Below are 13439 nucleotides of genomic sequence, written 5' to 3' on the forward strand. Positions count from 1 at the left end.
ACCAAAGTAGTGATGGGGAAGGGAATTTTACAGCACTCCTCCTTTTCCCCCTTCTTATTTGGGCCCTCGTCAACCTCCATTTCTGAAAAAGGGAAAGGATTTGTTTCTTCTAATACTTCGTTATGGTCCGCTATTGAACTCTGGGCGCTATTCTGAGCGGGGGACCACATTTTTAGAAAATGGGGAAAGTCGGTCCCTATTAACACATCATGTGCCAGTTTGGGTACAATACCCACCTTGAAATCTAAAGAACCAAACTCTGTTTCAAAAAAAACATCAACAGTGGAATATTCATGATTATCCCCATGTATACAACAAATTGCCACTCTTTGTGAACTGTTTCCCTGTTTCTTCTTAATGGGCAAGAGGTATTCGGACACTAGTGTGACCATGCTCCCAGAGTCAAGAAGTGCCCGAACCCTCTTACCATTAACCTTTACAAATGCCCACAGATGGTTATTCAAGGGGTCCTCTGGGCTAGGGCCCATACATTGGGACAACAGCGAATAAGGTTCCACGCTGTTGCATTGCATGGGCTCATCATTTAGTGGGCAGATTTTTGCTGTGTGGCCCCTCTCATGACAATTTACACATTTAGGTACATAGTCTGTGTCCCACTTAGAGCCTTTTCCCGGCTCCCCATGTTGGCTATTGCCCTTAGTGTGCGAACCACTGTTGCTGGTGCTGCGTGAAGGTGGTCGCCGCTCTTCAGCGCCCCTTAACCCCGGTACCCTTTTACCGTCTCTGGAAGAGTCCTGGAACCTCGGGTAGTGGGGTTGCTCCACGACTGTGGGTTGCGGGTGCTCTTCTGCTGCATTGTACCTTTCTACGAGGGCCACAAGCTCATCCGCATTGTGGGGGTCACTCCGACTGACCCAACGGCGTAAGGCAGAGGGAAGTTTCCTCAAGAACTGGTCCATGACCAACCGAGTCCACGATGTGGCTGGCTGAGTTGATCTCGGGTTGTAGCCACTTCCGGGCGAGGTGGATGAGGTCATACATCTGGCTTCGGGTGGCTTTATCCATCGTGAAGGACCATGCGTGAAACCTTTGGGCGCGAACAGCTGTGGTTACGCCGAGGCGGGTGAGGATCTCGAACTTCAATTTTGCATAGACGTTAGCTTCGGCTGGCTCTAGATCAAAGTAAGCCTTCTGGGGTTCGCCGCTTAGGAAGGGTGCGATTAGACCAGCCCACTCAGCTTCTGGCCATCCCTCTCTCTGTGCCGTGCGTTCAAACGTGAGAAGATAGGCTTCCACATCATCCGAGGGTCCCATCTTCTGAAGGTAGTGGCTTGCCCTGGTCATTTTCGGTACTGGGGCTGCCGCTGCCAGTGGAAGGTTACTGATAGTCCCCCTCAGGATCTCGAGTTCCTGCTGTAAGCCCTGAGCGAACCGCTGTTGCTCCTCTCTCAGCAAGCGGTTTGTCTCTTGCTGGTTTGCATTCGCGTTTTGCAGGGCTTCATTCGTCTGTTGCTGGTTTGCATTCGCCTGTTGCTGGTTGGCATTAATCTCTTGCTGGGCTATTAGCAGCTGTTGCTGGGCTGCATTCGTCTGCTGCTGGTTTGCATTAGTTTCTTGCTGGGCTATTAACAGCTGTTGCTGGGTTTCATTCACGTCTTTCTGGGCAGCGACATTGCGTACCAGCGCACCCACCACGTCTTCCATCTTGTTTGCAGAGGATGAAAAAAAACTTTTTTTTTTTTTCAAAGTTCTTCAACCCGCAGACCCCCTAGTGCTCTGCCCGCATTCTCCACCATATGTGACAAACGGCTTACTCCGGGGCTCCGTCGTTTGTCCGGGACTGTTTAGAACACGGTCTTTTAGGGTAGGTTAAATGATGAGGCGTCACGTACTGTTCCTTTAAACAGGCTATGCCTGGTTTATTCAGTCCCAGGCACTGAGACTGCCACAGTGCATACAACAGAAAACAGATCAAAACAAAAGCTGCTCACCTGAGCGATAACTTAACTTAGATATCCCTGACTCAGGGTTGGAAGTGGCTTTTCCACTTCCAACATCAAAACACGGTACTTTTGCAGTCTTACACAAATGAACAGAAAGATTGAACCTGTTTGGGGAAGAGGCTTCTCCCCTCTGTAGTTCAGCAGCCTTCCAGCCTCCTGGCTCTTGTGGGGAGACCAGAGCAAACAGGAAATCAGTCTTTCATACCTGATTCCTAATTAGCATGACAGGTGACAGAAATCAGGCAGCAGACAAACTCTGGTCTGGATCTCTCATCCCTCAGTTCCAGCGCTTGCCAAACTGTGGGATGGAGTGTATGTATTATAAGGCTGCACTCCCAGGCCAAACAGGATAGAAACTGTCTAGTATCCTGGGAGCCCTATATACGGAATTTATTACCATCCCCTGGTTTCTGTCACAATATATATATATATATATATATATATATACACACACACCACACATATATACACACACACCACACATATATACATATATATATATATATACACACACCACACATACACCACACACACACACACACACACACATATATATATATATATATATATATATATACACCACACACACACACTCACCACATACATATATATATATATATATATATATATATATATATATATATATATATATATATATACACCACACACACACCACACATATATACATATATACACACACACCCTGCAGCCCGTTTTACACACACACACACACACACACACACACACACACACACACACACACACACACACACACACACACACACACACACACACACACACACACACACACACAGCCGGGCACTGAAGTTGCAATGCCGGGCAGGCTGCAGTCCCATTGGATGGGAGCGGTCACGTGACCGCTCCTCTGCTTCCCCTCAGAGGTTTTTTTTTTTTTTAAATGAGCTAGCAGCCCTTGTTTCCCGCTGCTGGCGGCCCTGATCGCGGCGCCCCTCTAGCCAAGCCGCGGCGCACAATTTGGGAAACACTGTATTAGGGCATTGGTGTTGGACGCAGGCCAATGAGAGGTGTGCGGGGGCGGGCATTGGACGCAGGCCAATGAGAGTCAGTGAGGGGTGGGACGCAGGCCAATGAGAGGTGTGCGGGGGCGGGCATTGGACGCAGGCCAATGAGAGTCAGTGAGGGGTGGGACGCAGGCCAATGAGAGGTGTGCGGGGGCGGGCATTGGACGCAGGCCAATGAGAGTCAGTGAGGGGTGGGACAGTGTGGCATTGGTGTTGGACGTAGGCCAATGAGAGGTGTGCGGGGGCGGGCATGGCCTGAGCCGGAGGGACAGGGCCAAGGTCCAATGCGATTGACCCTTGGGACGCAGACATACAGTGATTTCACAAATATATAGTAGATATATAAATTCAGATATTAAGTGCTAGAAAATACACATAAGTGACTTAAGTGTTAAAGATAACACAAAAAAGGTCAAATGTCACCCCCTGATCAAACCCTCTGGTTGGAATAGTCTTCACTCGTCCCAAATGTTGCAATAGATACACGAATTCCAGGGGGAGCATAAGGGAGAAACACAAAAGCACAGAAAATCTAAGTGCAGAGGAATTATGCAATGGGCAATGAGCTTCCAAAATCTTGGCTCTTGTAGAGTGTCTACTTACAGACTGTAAGAATTAAAACAGCAGTATAGGCTGAGGCAATCAATCCATGGTGGGTGTCAGTCTAGGAGTCATCAAGGTGGCCCCGGTACTCAGAATGAACAAACCCCAGATGCAGAGAGAGAGGAAAACACTGCATAGCACAGATCAACTAGGTATAAAAGTGGTTTAATCTAAGTAAAAAATGCACTCACAATGTATCAGATAAAATCGGGCATGTCACACTGCAATAGTGTATACGGGAGGCCATCAGCAAGCCTGCTCACTGTCCCGCGGCTCCCGATAGACCTCCGTCTCCAGACCCTGTTCCGTCGCATAACCGAAAGACTGGGCGTCTGACGTCAGATCCGGTTGCACTCCGGTACGATGAGCAGGCTTACTGATGGCCTCCCGTATACACTATTGCAGTGTGACATGCCCGATTTTATCTGATACATTGTGAGTGCATTTTTTACTTAGATTAAACCACTTTTATAACTAGTTGATCTGTGCTATGCAGTGTTTTTCTCTCTCTCTGTTTTGCATCTACCGCACGTAAATAATGTTTAATTACTTTATTTATTTTATCCTATAGAAAAACAAAACACATGTCCTCTACAGAAACACCATTTACCTGTCTCTGCAAAGTAATGTGACAATCGAGGGAGAACTAGATGGAGCTGTCAGTATAAAGTATTCCTGTGCGTACCCACTGAACATGCAAATCAGTCTTGATACAACTTTGGTGCCTTTCTCCAGGTATGTACAGTAAAGCTTCTCTTCTGCATTTCATTCACTGAATACTAACAGCCCTTATTGTTCACTATCCCCAAGAGGGTGAGAAAATGAACACTGACCAGTATACTGTTCACAATAAGGACAATAATAATGTTCAGCAGCGGTGTGAAAAACTGGGGGGCGTGACCCACAGGGGGGGCATGAGGGTGTCTGCGGGGGGGAGGGGCAGGGTTTACAGAGGCCCCACGCGCTTCTCGAAGGCACTTAAATTAAGTGCCGGGGGAGCGGGGAAGGCCTCTGTAAACCTCACATGACACCGAAACCGGAGCCAAGGTAAGAGGGGGAGGGGGGTGCGGAGAGAGGGGAACTGCCGGCAGGGGGTACAGGGAAAAAAGTTCGTGCTCCCCTGATGTACCGTAAGAGACAATTTCCATGTGTCATTCAAGTAATCCTGGTGTGTTCCAATCTGTTTAAAGTGTACACGTTAGGAGTTTGTTATGGACATGCCATAGTCCTGATAAAGCTTGGAAGCACATTCACCTGAATAGTGTTTGTTTTTCTCTCCATATACCTAATACCTGCAGCTTAAATACAATACAATGTTTAAAGCATTAATCTACAGCGATCGTGTTTTTACCCCACAATTATCCTGATTTTATCCACATTCTCCATGTTGTTTGTTTTTTACCATCAGGAGAATACTGTTTCATAAACCATGGAAGCGATAGTAAAATAACAGTAAATAAGGGGAATGTCACTATGACTTGCAACATTACTTTTATTCTCTGACTACCATTGCTGGTGGCTATTTTATTTGTATTTTTCGGACCTAGGGGCTATTATTTAGCAGAATGCTCTGGTCGAAACCTTTCCTCCTGAGGCACAGTAGAAGGTTCCTCTGAAATATTGTCTTTCTTCAAAATACATTCCATTCCATCTTCTTTCTCCTATTGATTTCATTCAAAAAGTTCCCATCCATTGTTATTTGCCGGCCAAGGTAGACATTGTCTCCAATGTCTTCTGGTTCTATTAATTTACTTTGACCATTGTAGTCTTGACGCATTTGTTGAACATCACTTTGGTCTTACGGAGTTTCATATGGAGACCCACATTCTTACTTGCTTTGGTGAATTCTTCAATTTGTTGCTAGAAGTCTTCTGTACTAGTGGCAGAAATAAATATGTCACCTGCAAATCATTGGTGACACAAATATTCACATATGATTTTGCTTTTTTTTTCGCGATCTAATGTCTTGAACAATTTTTCAAGTGTTGTAATAAAAAGTTTTGGTGACATGGTGTCTACTTGTCGCATTACCCTACTGATCTTACTTCTATCTTCATGTAATCTAAGGGTTGATGTTGCATTCTTGTAATTATTCTTTAAAATGTCAATGTACGCTTCTTCAATATATAGCTATTGAGGATATTGACGATATAAAGAATGGGCACAAAGTAATACATCTTGAAAATAAAACATTTTTAGAACCAGCAAGAGCAGTGAGAACTCCCATTCTTCGTTTTCACAGCAGACTGCATTTGGAAGTGTCTATTAACTGTTTGTACCCACACTAGCAAGTAGTGGGGGTTATTTATCAAACAGAGAAAGTGTCGAGTGAGGCCCTATCCCACAGAAAGTACAATGGACTTAAATTTCCTTGCAGAATCCTAATATCACCAGTTTAAATAGTATCATTTGTATAGTATAACTAGCTGAGAGACCCAGCGTTGCCCGAGATGTAATTTTGGGGGGGCGGATGACAGGGTTGGGCTTCCCCCCCCTTGACAGCTAGGTGGGTGACTGAGTTGACTGAGTGTGTGGGTGACTGTGTGGGTGGGTGGGTGACACTTGACTGAGTGGATGGGTGGGTTGGTGACTGAGTGGGTGGGTGACTTTGGGTCGGTGGGTGGGTGACTTTGGGTCGGTTTGAATTTGGGTCGGTTTGACTTTGGGTCGGTGGGTGGGTGACTTTGGGTCAGTGGGTGGGTGACTTTGGGTCGGTGTGTGGGTGACTTTGGGTCGGTTTGACTTTGGGTCGGTGGGTGGGTGACTTTGGGTCGGTGGGTGGGTGACTTTGGGTCGGTTTGACTTTGGGCCGGTGGGTGGGTGACTTTGGGTCGGTGGGTGACTTTGGGTCGGTGGTTGGGTGGGTGACTTGGGTCGGTGGGTGGGTGACTTGGGTCGGTGGGTGGATGACTTTGGGTCGGTGGGTGGATGAATTTGGGTCGGTGGGTGGGTGGGTGACTTTGGGTTGGTGGGTGGGTGGGTGACTTTGGGTCGGTGGGTGGGTGAGTTTGGGTCGGTGGGTGGGTGACTTTGGGTTGGTGGCTGGGTGGGTGACTTTGGGTCGGTGGGTGGGTGACTTTGGGTCGGTGGGTGGGTCTGTGACTGGGTGACTTTTTCAGGGTCGGTGACTGGGTGGGTCAGTGAGTGGGTAGGTGGGGTCGGTGAGTGGGTGGGTGGGGTCAGTGACTGGGTGGGTGGTTTTGGGTGAGACTGGGTGGGTGAGTGGGAGACTGAATGGGTGGGTGAGTGGGAGACTGAATGGATGGGTGAGTGGGAGACTGAATGGGTGGGTGAGTGGGAGACTGAATGGATGGGTGAGTGGGAGACTGAATGGGTGGGTGAGTGGGAGACTGAATGGGTGGGTGAGTGGGAGACTGAATGGGTGGGTGAGTGGGAGACTGAATGGGTGGGTGAGTGGGAGACTGAATGGGTGGGTGAGTGGGAGACTGAATGGGTGGGTGAGTGGGAGACTGAATGGGTGGGTGAGTGGGAGACTGAATGGGTGGGTGAGTGGGAGACTGAATGGGTGGGTGAGTGGGAGACTGAATGGGTGGGTGAGTGGGAGACTGAATGGGTGGGTGAGTGGGAGACTGAATGGGTGGGTGAGTGGGAGACTGAATGGGTGGGTGAGTGGGAGACTGAATGGGTGGGTGAGTGGGAGACTGAATGGGTGGGTGAGTGGGAGACTGAATGGGTGGGTGAGTGGGAGACCGAATGGGTGGGTGAGTGGGAAACTGACTGGGTGGGTGAGTGGGAAACTGAATGGGTGGGTGAGTGGGAAACTGACTGGGTGGGTGAGTGGGAAACTGAATGGGTGGGTGAGTGGGAGACTGAGTGGGAGACTGGGTGGGAGTCTGGGTGGGAGACTGGGTGGGAGACTGGGTGGGAGACTGACTGGGTGGGAGACTGACAGGGTGGGAGACTGACTGGGTGGGAGACTGACTGGGTGGGAGACTGACTGGGTGGGAGACTGACTGGGTGGGAGACTGACTGGGGTGGGAGACTGACTGGGTGGGAGACTGACTGGGTGGGTGAGTGGGAGACTGACTGGGTGGGTGAGTGGGAGACTGACTGGGTGGGTGAGTGGGAGACTGACTGGGTGGGTGAGTGGGAGACTGACTGGGTGGGTGAGTGGGAGACTTACTGGGTGGGTGAGTGGGTGGGTGGGTGACTGACTGGGTGGGTGAGTGGGTGACTGACTGGGTGGGTGAGTGGGTGACTGACTGGGTGGGTGACTGGGTGACTGACTGAATGGGTGGGTGACTGGGTGACTGACTGAATGGGTGACTGAGTGACTGGGTGACTGAGTGACTGGGTGGGTGACTGAGTGGGTGGGTGACTGAGTGGGTGGGTGGGTGACTGGGTGGGTGGGTGTGTGGGTGGGTGGGTGACTGAGTGAGTGGGTGGGTGACTGAGTGGGTGGGTGACTAAGTGAGTGGGTGGGTGACTGAGTGAGTGGGTGGGTGACTAAGTGAGTGGGTGGGTGACTAGTGGGTGACTGGGTGAAAGTGACTGGGTGGGTGTGTGGGTGGGTGTGTGGGTGACTGGGTGGGTGGGTGTGTGGGTGGGTGACTGAGTGAGTGGGTGGGTGACTGAGTGGGTGGGTGACTAAGTGAGTGGGTGGGTGACTGAGTGAGTGGGTGGGTGACTAAGTGAGTGGGTGGGTGACTAAGTGAGTGGGTGGGTGGGTGACTGGGTGGGTGGGTGGGTGGCTGAGTGAGTGGGTGACTGAGTGGGTGGGTGACTGAGTGGGTGGGTGGGTGGGTGACTGAGTGGGTGACTGAGCGAGTGGGTGGGTGACTGGGTGGGTGACTGAGTGGGTGGGTGACTGGGTGACTGGGTGAAAGTGGGTGACTGGGTGAAAGTAACTGGGTGGGTGTGTGGGTGACTGGGTGAAAGTAACTGGGTGGGTGTGTGGGTGACTGGGTGGGTGTGTGACTGGGTGACAGTGCGTGGGTGGGAGACGGTGGGTGACTTACCTTGACCCCGTGGCATCTGGCTGGGGCAGGAGGTGAGTTCGGGAAGCTGGTGGTGGGGGGGGGCAAGAGTGGCAGGAGACCCGCGCCGCTCTTACCCTCCATCTGGGAGCCGGGGCACGTGAGGAGGAGGCCCGCGCCGCGCTTCCCCTCCATCCGGGAGCCGGCGCACGTGAGGGGGATTGCAGGAGACCCGGGCTGCGCCACAAGGGGGAGGAGCCTGGAGTTTGCTGCTGAGCAGGAGGGCCGCGCTTCCCCTCTCCGGGAGCGGCGCACGTGAGGGGGAGAGCAGGAGGCCCGGGCCACGCTTCCCCTCTCCGGGAGCGGCGCACGTGAGGGGGAGAGCAGGAGGCCCAGACCGCGCTTCCCCTCTCTGGGAGCGGCGCACGTGAGGGGGAGAGCAGGAGGCCCGGGCCGTGCTTCCCCTCTCCGGGAGCGGCGCATGTGAGGGGAAGTGCAGGAGGCCCCGGCCGCGCTTCCCCTCTCCGGTAACGGCGCTCGTGAGGGGAAGTGCAAGAGGCCCGGGCCGTGCTTCCCCTCTCCGGGAGCGGCGCGCGTGAGGGGGAGAGCAGGAGGCCCGGGCCGCGCTTCCCCTCTCCGGGAGCGGCGCACGTGAGGGGGAGTGCAGGAGGCCCCGGCCGCGCTTCCCCTCTCCGGTAGCGGCGCACGTGAGGGGGAGAGCAGGAGGCCCGGGCCGCGCTTCCCCTCTCTGGGAGCCTCACACGTGAGGGGGAGTGCAGGAAGCCCGGGCCGCGATTCCCCTCTCCGGGAGCGGCGTACATGAGGGGGAGTGCAGGAGGCCCGGGCCGCGCTTCCCCTCTCCGGTAGCAGCGCATGTGAGGGGGAGTGCAGGAGACCCGGGCCGCGCTTCCCCTCTCCGGGAGCGGCGCACATGAGGGGGAGTGCAGGAGAACCGGGCCGCGCTGGGGAGGAGCCTGGAGTTTGCTGCTGAGCAGGAGGGCCGCGCTTCCTCCGGCAGCGGCGCACGGTGAGGGTGATGGTGCGGCTGGGGATGTTGCGGAGCGTGGGGATTTGGGTGAGGTGGGGAGGGGGGAGAGAGTGAGGGGCACCGGGAGAGGAGGGGCACCGGGAGAGGAGGGGGGGGTGTGTGTGTGGAAGGTGAGCTGCGGTCCAACTGACGGGGGAGAGAGAGTGTGTGTGTGTGTGTGTGTGTCGTCACTCCGCCTCAGGCCAATGAGAGGTGCGGGGGCGGGCAGGCCGAGGGACCAATGAGATTTCCCCTAGGGACACAGGAAGCTGCAGACAGGCATACAGTGCTTTCACTAATATATAATAAGATTTGTGGTATACTAAAAACGTAGGTGAGAAATGGATGGGAGTCTGAATTTTCTTTTCTCTTACTTTAATCTTCAAGAAAAAAATGTCCAGTGCAGTATGTAATTGGTGTTGTCAAGTTGTAAGATAAAACATGTATGTCTTGGCTCTATAGCAATGCCTACTTACAGCAGGTCAAAAGGTAAAAAGCATTGATCTACACAGCAGGTAGAAAAGTGTCCTGACACCTTTCTACCTGCTGTGTAGATCAATGCTTTTTACCTTTTGACCTGCTGTAAGTAGGCATTGCTATAGAGCCAAGACATACATGTTTTATCCAGATTGAAAAGAACTTATTACACTATTGTATGCATTTATTTTTTATTTTTCATGGTGTATCCCTGCTATCTTCGCTCCCTTCCCATCCCGGACAAGCTACTATTGAAAGGAATCTGTACACATTCCTGGAAGGTTGAGAATTTGATCAGTGATCACCTTGACACATTTTATTTTGAATTTTAATTTTGTGCACTATTTTATCACAGATTGGGTGTGGTTAGCGCCGGTAACAAATCACTTTAAGTTCACCAAGTTGTAAGATAAATACAGTATATAGTAAAACTGTACATATTGTATCACTCATTTATTAGTATATCTAATATATCTTTTTTTACATCTTACCTGGTTTTAACTAGATAATTAAAATTCTGTGACAGGATTAAATATATATTTTTTTATATTGTTGAATAATTGTTTTGTGAACGATATGTGACCACACAGTTTAAACTTTAATTGATGTTACAGATCAGTAAATATCACCATTGAAGGCACCGGACTGTTTGTGGCACGTATGGCTTTCTACCGAGATGAGAGCTACTTTATACCATATGAGGGATCGGTAGCTCAAATGACAGCCAAAACAACATTGTACATTGGAGTAATTCTTGATGGAGGAGACGCCTCTCAGTACATTTTGGTGATGTCAAACTGCTATGCTACGCCTTCAAGCAGCGCTTCGGACATTAGAAAATATTATATCATCAAAGACAGGTAAGGCCATGGATGGTAGATAAGCACACATTTTATAATGGTGTAAAGGCAAAGTACATTTCAAAACTGAAGGAAAATGGTATGATATCATGATAATATCATGTCAAAACAACAAAACAAAGGATAGTAATACAGAATATAGGTTTAAGAATCTCTGAAAGAATGAATACATTGGAGATTAACATTGTGTCTGTAAATCTTGGTCCACAGTGAGATTCCCTTTCAACAGATCTTTCCCTGTTAGCTGTTGACTTTGATCTTCTTCACCACAATATATTCTATTAAAAGATAAGACTCACAGTAAATATTATATGGAACTAGCTGAGAGCCCCGGCGTTGCCCGGGATGTTTGTGGTGTGGGTGTGGCATTTGGGTGGGGAGTGGTCCACGCGGCCCATGTGCGGTGGTAGTGCTGCTGTGGCTGTACTGATGGTGATTGTATTGGTGTGCTGATTTGGGAGGGTTTGGTGCTGATGTGGGGGTGCGGATGTGGGTGTGCCGATGGGGGAGGTGCAAAGGTGGAGATGTGTGGGTGCTGATGGTGTTGATGGGGGCTGGGAATGGTGGGGAGCCGAGAATGCCAGTGTGCTGGGGGGGCATGGGATACCGGTGTGCTGATGTGGTGGTGCTGGGGTGTGTGTGTGTATACATTGTATGTGTGTGTGTGTATACATGTGTGTGTGTGTGTATGTGTACGTGTGTGTGTATACACGTGTGTGTATGTGTATACACGTGTGTGTGTATACACGTGTGTGTGTATACACGTATGTGTGTGTATACACATGTGTGTGTATACACGTGTGTGTATACACGTGTGTGTGTATACACGTGTGTGTGTGTATACACGTGTGTGTATACACATGTGTGTGTATACATTGTGTGTATGTATATATTGTGTGTGTGTATACGTGTGTGTGTGTATACACATGTGTGTATACACATGTGTGTATACACGTGTATACATGTTTGTGTGTGTGTATACATGTTTGTGTGTATACATTGTATGTGTGTGTGTGTGTGTGTGTGTGTACATTTGTGTGTGTGTGTACACATGTTTGTGTGTGTATACACATGTGTGTGTATACACATGTGTGTGTGTGTGTATACGTGTGTGTGTGTGTATACGTGTGTGTGTGTGTATACATGTGTATGTGTGTATACACATGTGTGTGTATACACATGTGTGTGTGTGTGTGTGTATACGTGTGTGTGTGTATACATGTGTGTGGTGGGGTGGGGTGTGTGGTGGGGTGGGGTGGGGGTGGAGGGGGGGTGAAGGTGGGGGTGGAGGGGAGGTGAAGGGTGGGGGTGGAGGGGAGGTGAAGGGTGGGGGTGGAGGGGAGGTGAAGGGGGGGGTGGAGGGGAGGTGAAGGGGGGGGGGGTGGAGGGGAGGTGAAGGGGGGGGGGGTGGAGGGGAGGTGAAGGGGGGGGTGGAGGGGAGGTGAAGGGGGGGGTGGAGGGGAGGTGAAGGGGGGGGTGGAGGGGAGGTGAAGGGGGGGGGTGGAGGGGAGGTGAAGGGGGGGTGAAGGGGAGGTGAAGGGGGGGTGGAGGGGAGGTGAAGGGGGGGGTGAAGGGGAGGTGGGGGGTGAAGGGGAGGTGGGGGGGTGAAGGGGAGGTGGGGGGGGGGGGGTGAAGGGGAGGTGGGGGGGGGGGTGAAGGGGAGGTGAAGGGGGGTGGAGGGGAGGTGAAGGGGGGGTGGAGGGGAGGTGAAGGGGGGTGGAGGGAGGTGGAAGGGAAGGGAAGTGGAGTGAGGGGAGGTGAGGTGAAGGGGGGTGAGGGGAGGTGAGGGGAGGTGAAGGGGGGTGAGGGGAGGTGAAGGCCGCTCCCTCACCCGTCCGGCCGCTCACTCATACGTCCGGCAGCTCCCTCACCCGTCCGGCCGCTCCCACGTATATCTGAGGCGGGAGGCAGCTTGTTGTGGCCGCTCCCCCGCTGTGTCCCGGGCGCTCGCTCGCTCCGCTGACTGTAGCGGCGCCGGGGGGGGGGGGGGGTGGAGGGGAGGTGATTTGAAGGGGGGTGAGGGGTGGGTGAAGGCCGCTCACTCACCCGTCCGGCCGCTCCCACGTGGAACTGAGGCGGGAGGCAGCTTGTTGTTGCCGCTCCCCCGCTGTGTCCCGGGCACTCGCTCCTCCGCTGACTGTAGCGGCGCCGGGGGGGGGGTTTGAAAGCGCGGGAGACACGGGGAGAGGAGGAGTTGCGCGCGGGTGTGGAGGCTGATTTCGGGGAGGAAGAGGCGGAGGCTCCGGCGGGTATGTGAGCCCCCCCCCCCCCGGGTTATGCTGCTAATGTACACCCCCCCTACTGTGTGTGTGTGTGTGTGTGTGTGTGTCCCTGTGTGTGTGTGTGTGTGTGTCCCTGTGTGTGTGTGTCCCTGTGTGTGTGTTTGTGTCCCTGTGTGTGTGTGTGTGTCCCTGTGTGTGTGTGTCCCTGTGTGTGTGTGTCCCCCTGTGTGTCCCCCTGTGTGTGTGTGTGTGTGTGTCCCTGTGTGTGTGTGTGTCCCTGTGTGTGTGTTTGTGTCCCTGTGTGTC

The 13439-nt window shown here is 52.0% G+C and overlaps 1 protein-coding gene across 3 annotated transcripts in view; it reads left to right on the forward strand.

The window, feature by feature from the left end:
* The window catches only part of LOC142463374 (uromodulin-like), a 41372-nt gene that overhangs the window by 21603 nt on the left and 6330 nt on the right, over positions 1–13439 (forward strand). For 2 of the 3 annotated variants that reach the window (XR_012787425.1, XR_012787426.1), the window contains exon 13: positions 4182–4345. Coding sequence is in view for 1 of the 3 variants with exons in the window: in XM_075566032.1 (XP_075422147.1) it covers positions 4182–4345; positions 10666–10911 (410 nt within the window). In the remaining 2 variants the exon portion in view is untranslated. Of the gene's footprint in view, positions 1–4181; positions 4346–10665; positions 10912–13439 lie in introns of all 3 variants that reach the window. The other variant, XM_075566032.1, reaches the window with a different exon arrangement.

The sequence above is a fragment of the Ascaphus truei genome, chromosome 11 (genome assembly GCF_040206685.1).
Source record: "Ascaphus truei isolate aAscTru1 chromosome 11, aAscTru1.hap1, whole genome shotgun sequence".
In the NCBI taxonomy this organism is placed as follows: Eukaryota; Metazoa; Chordata; class Amphibia; order Anura; family Ascaphidae; genus Ascaphus; species Ascaphus truei.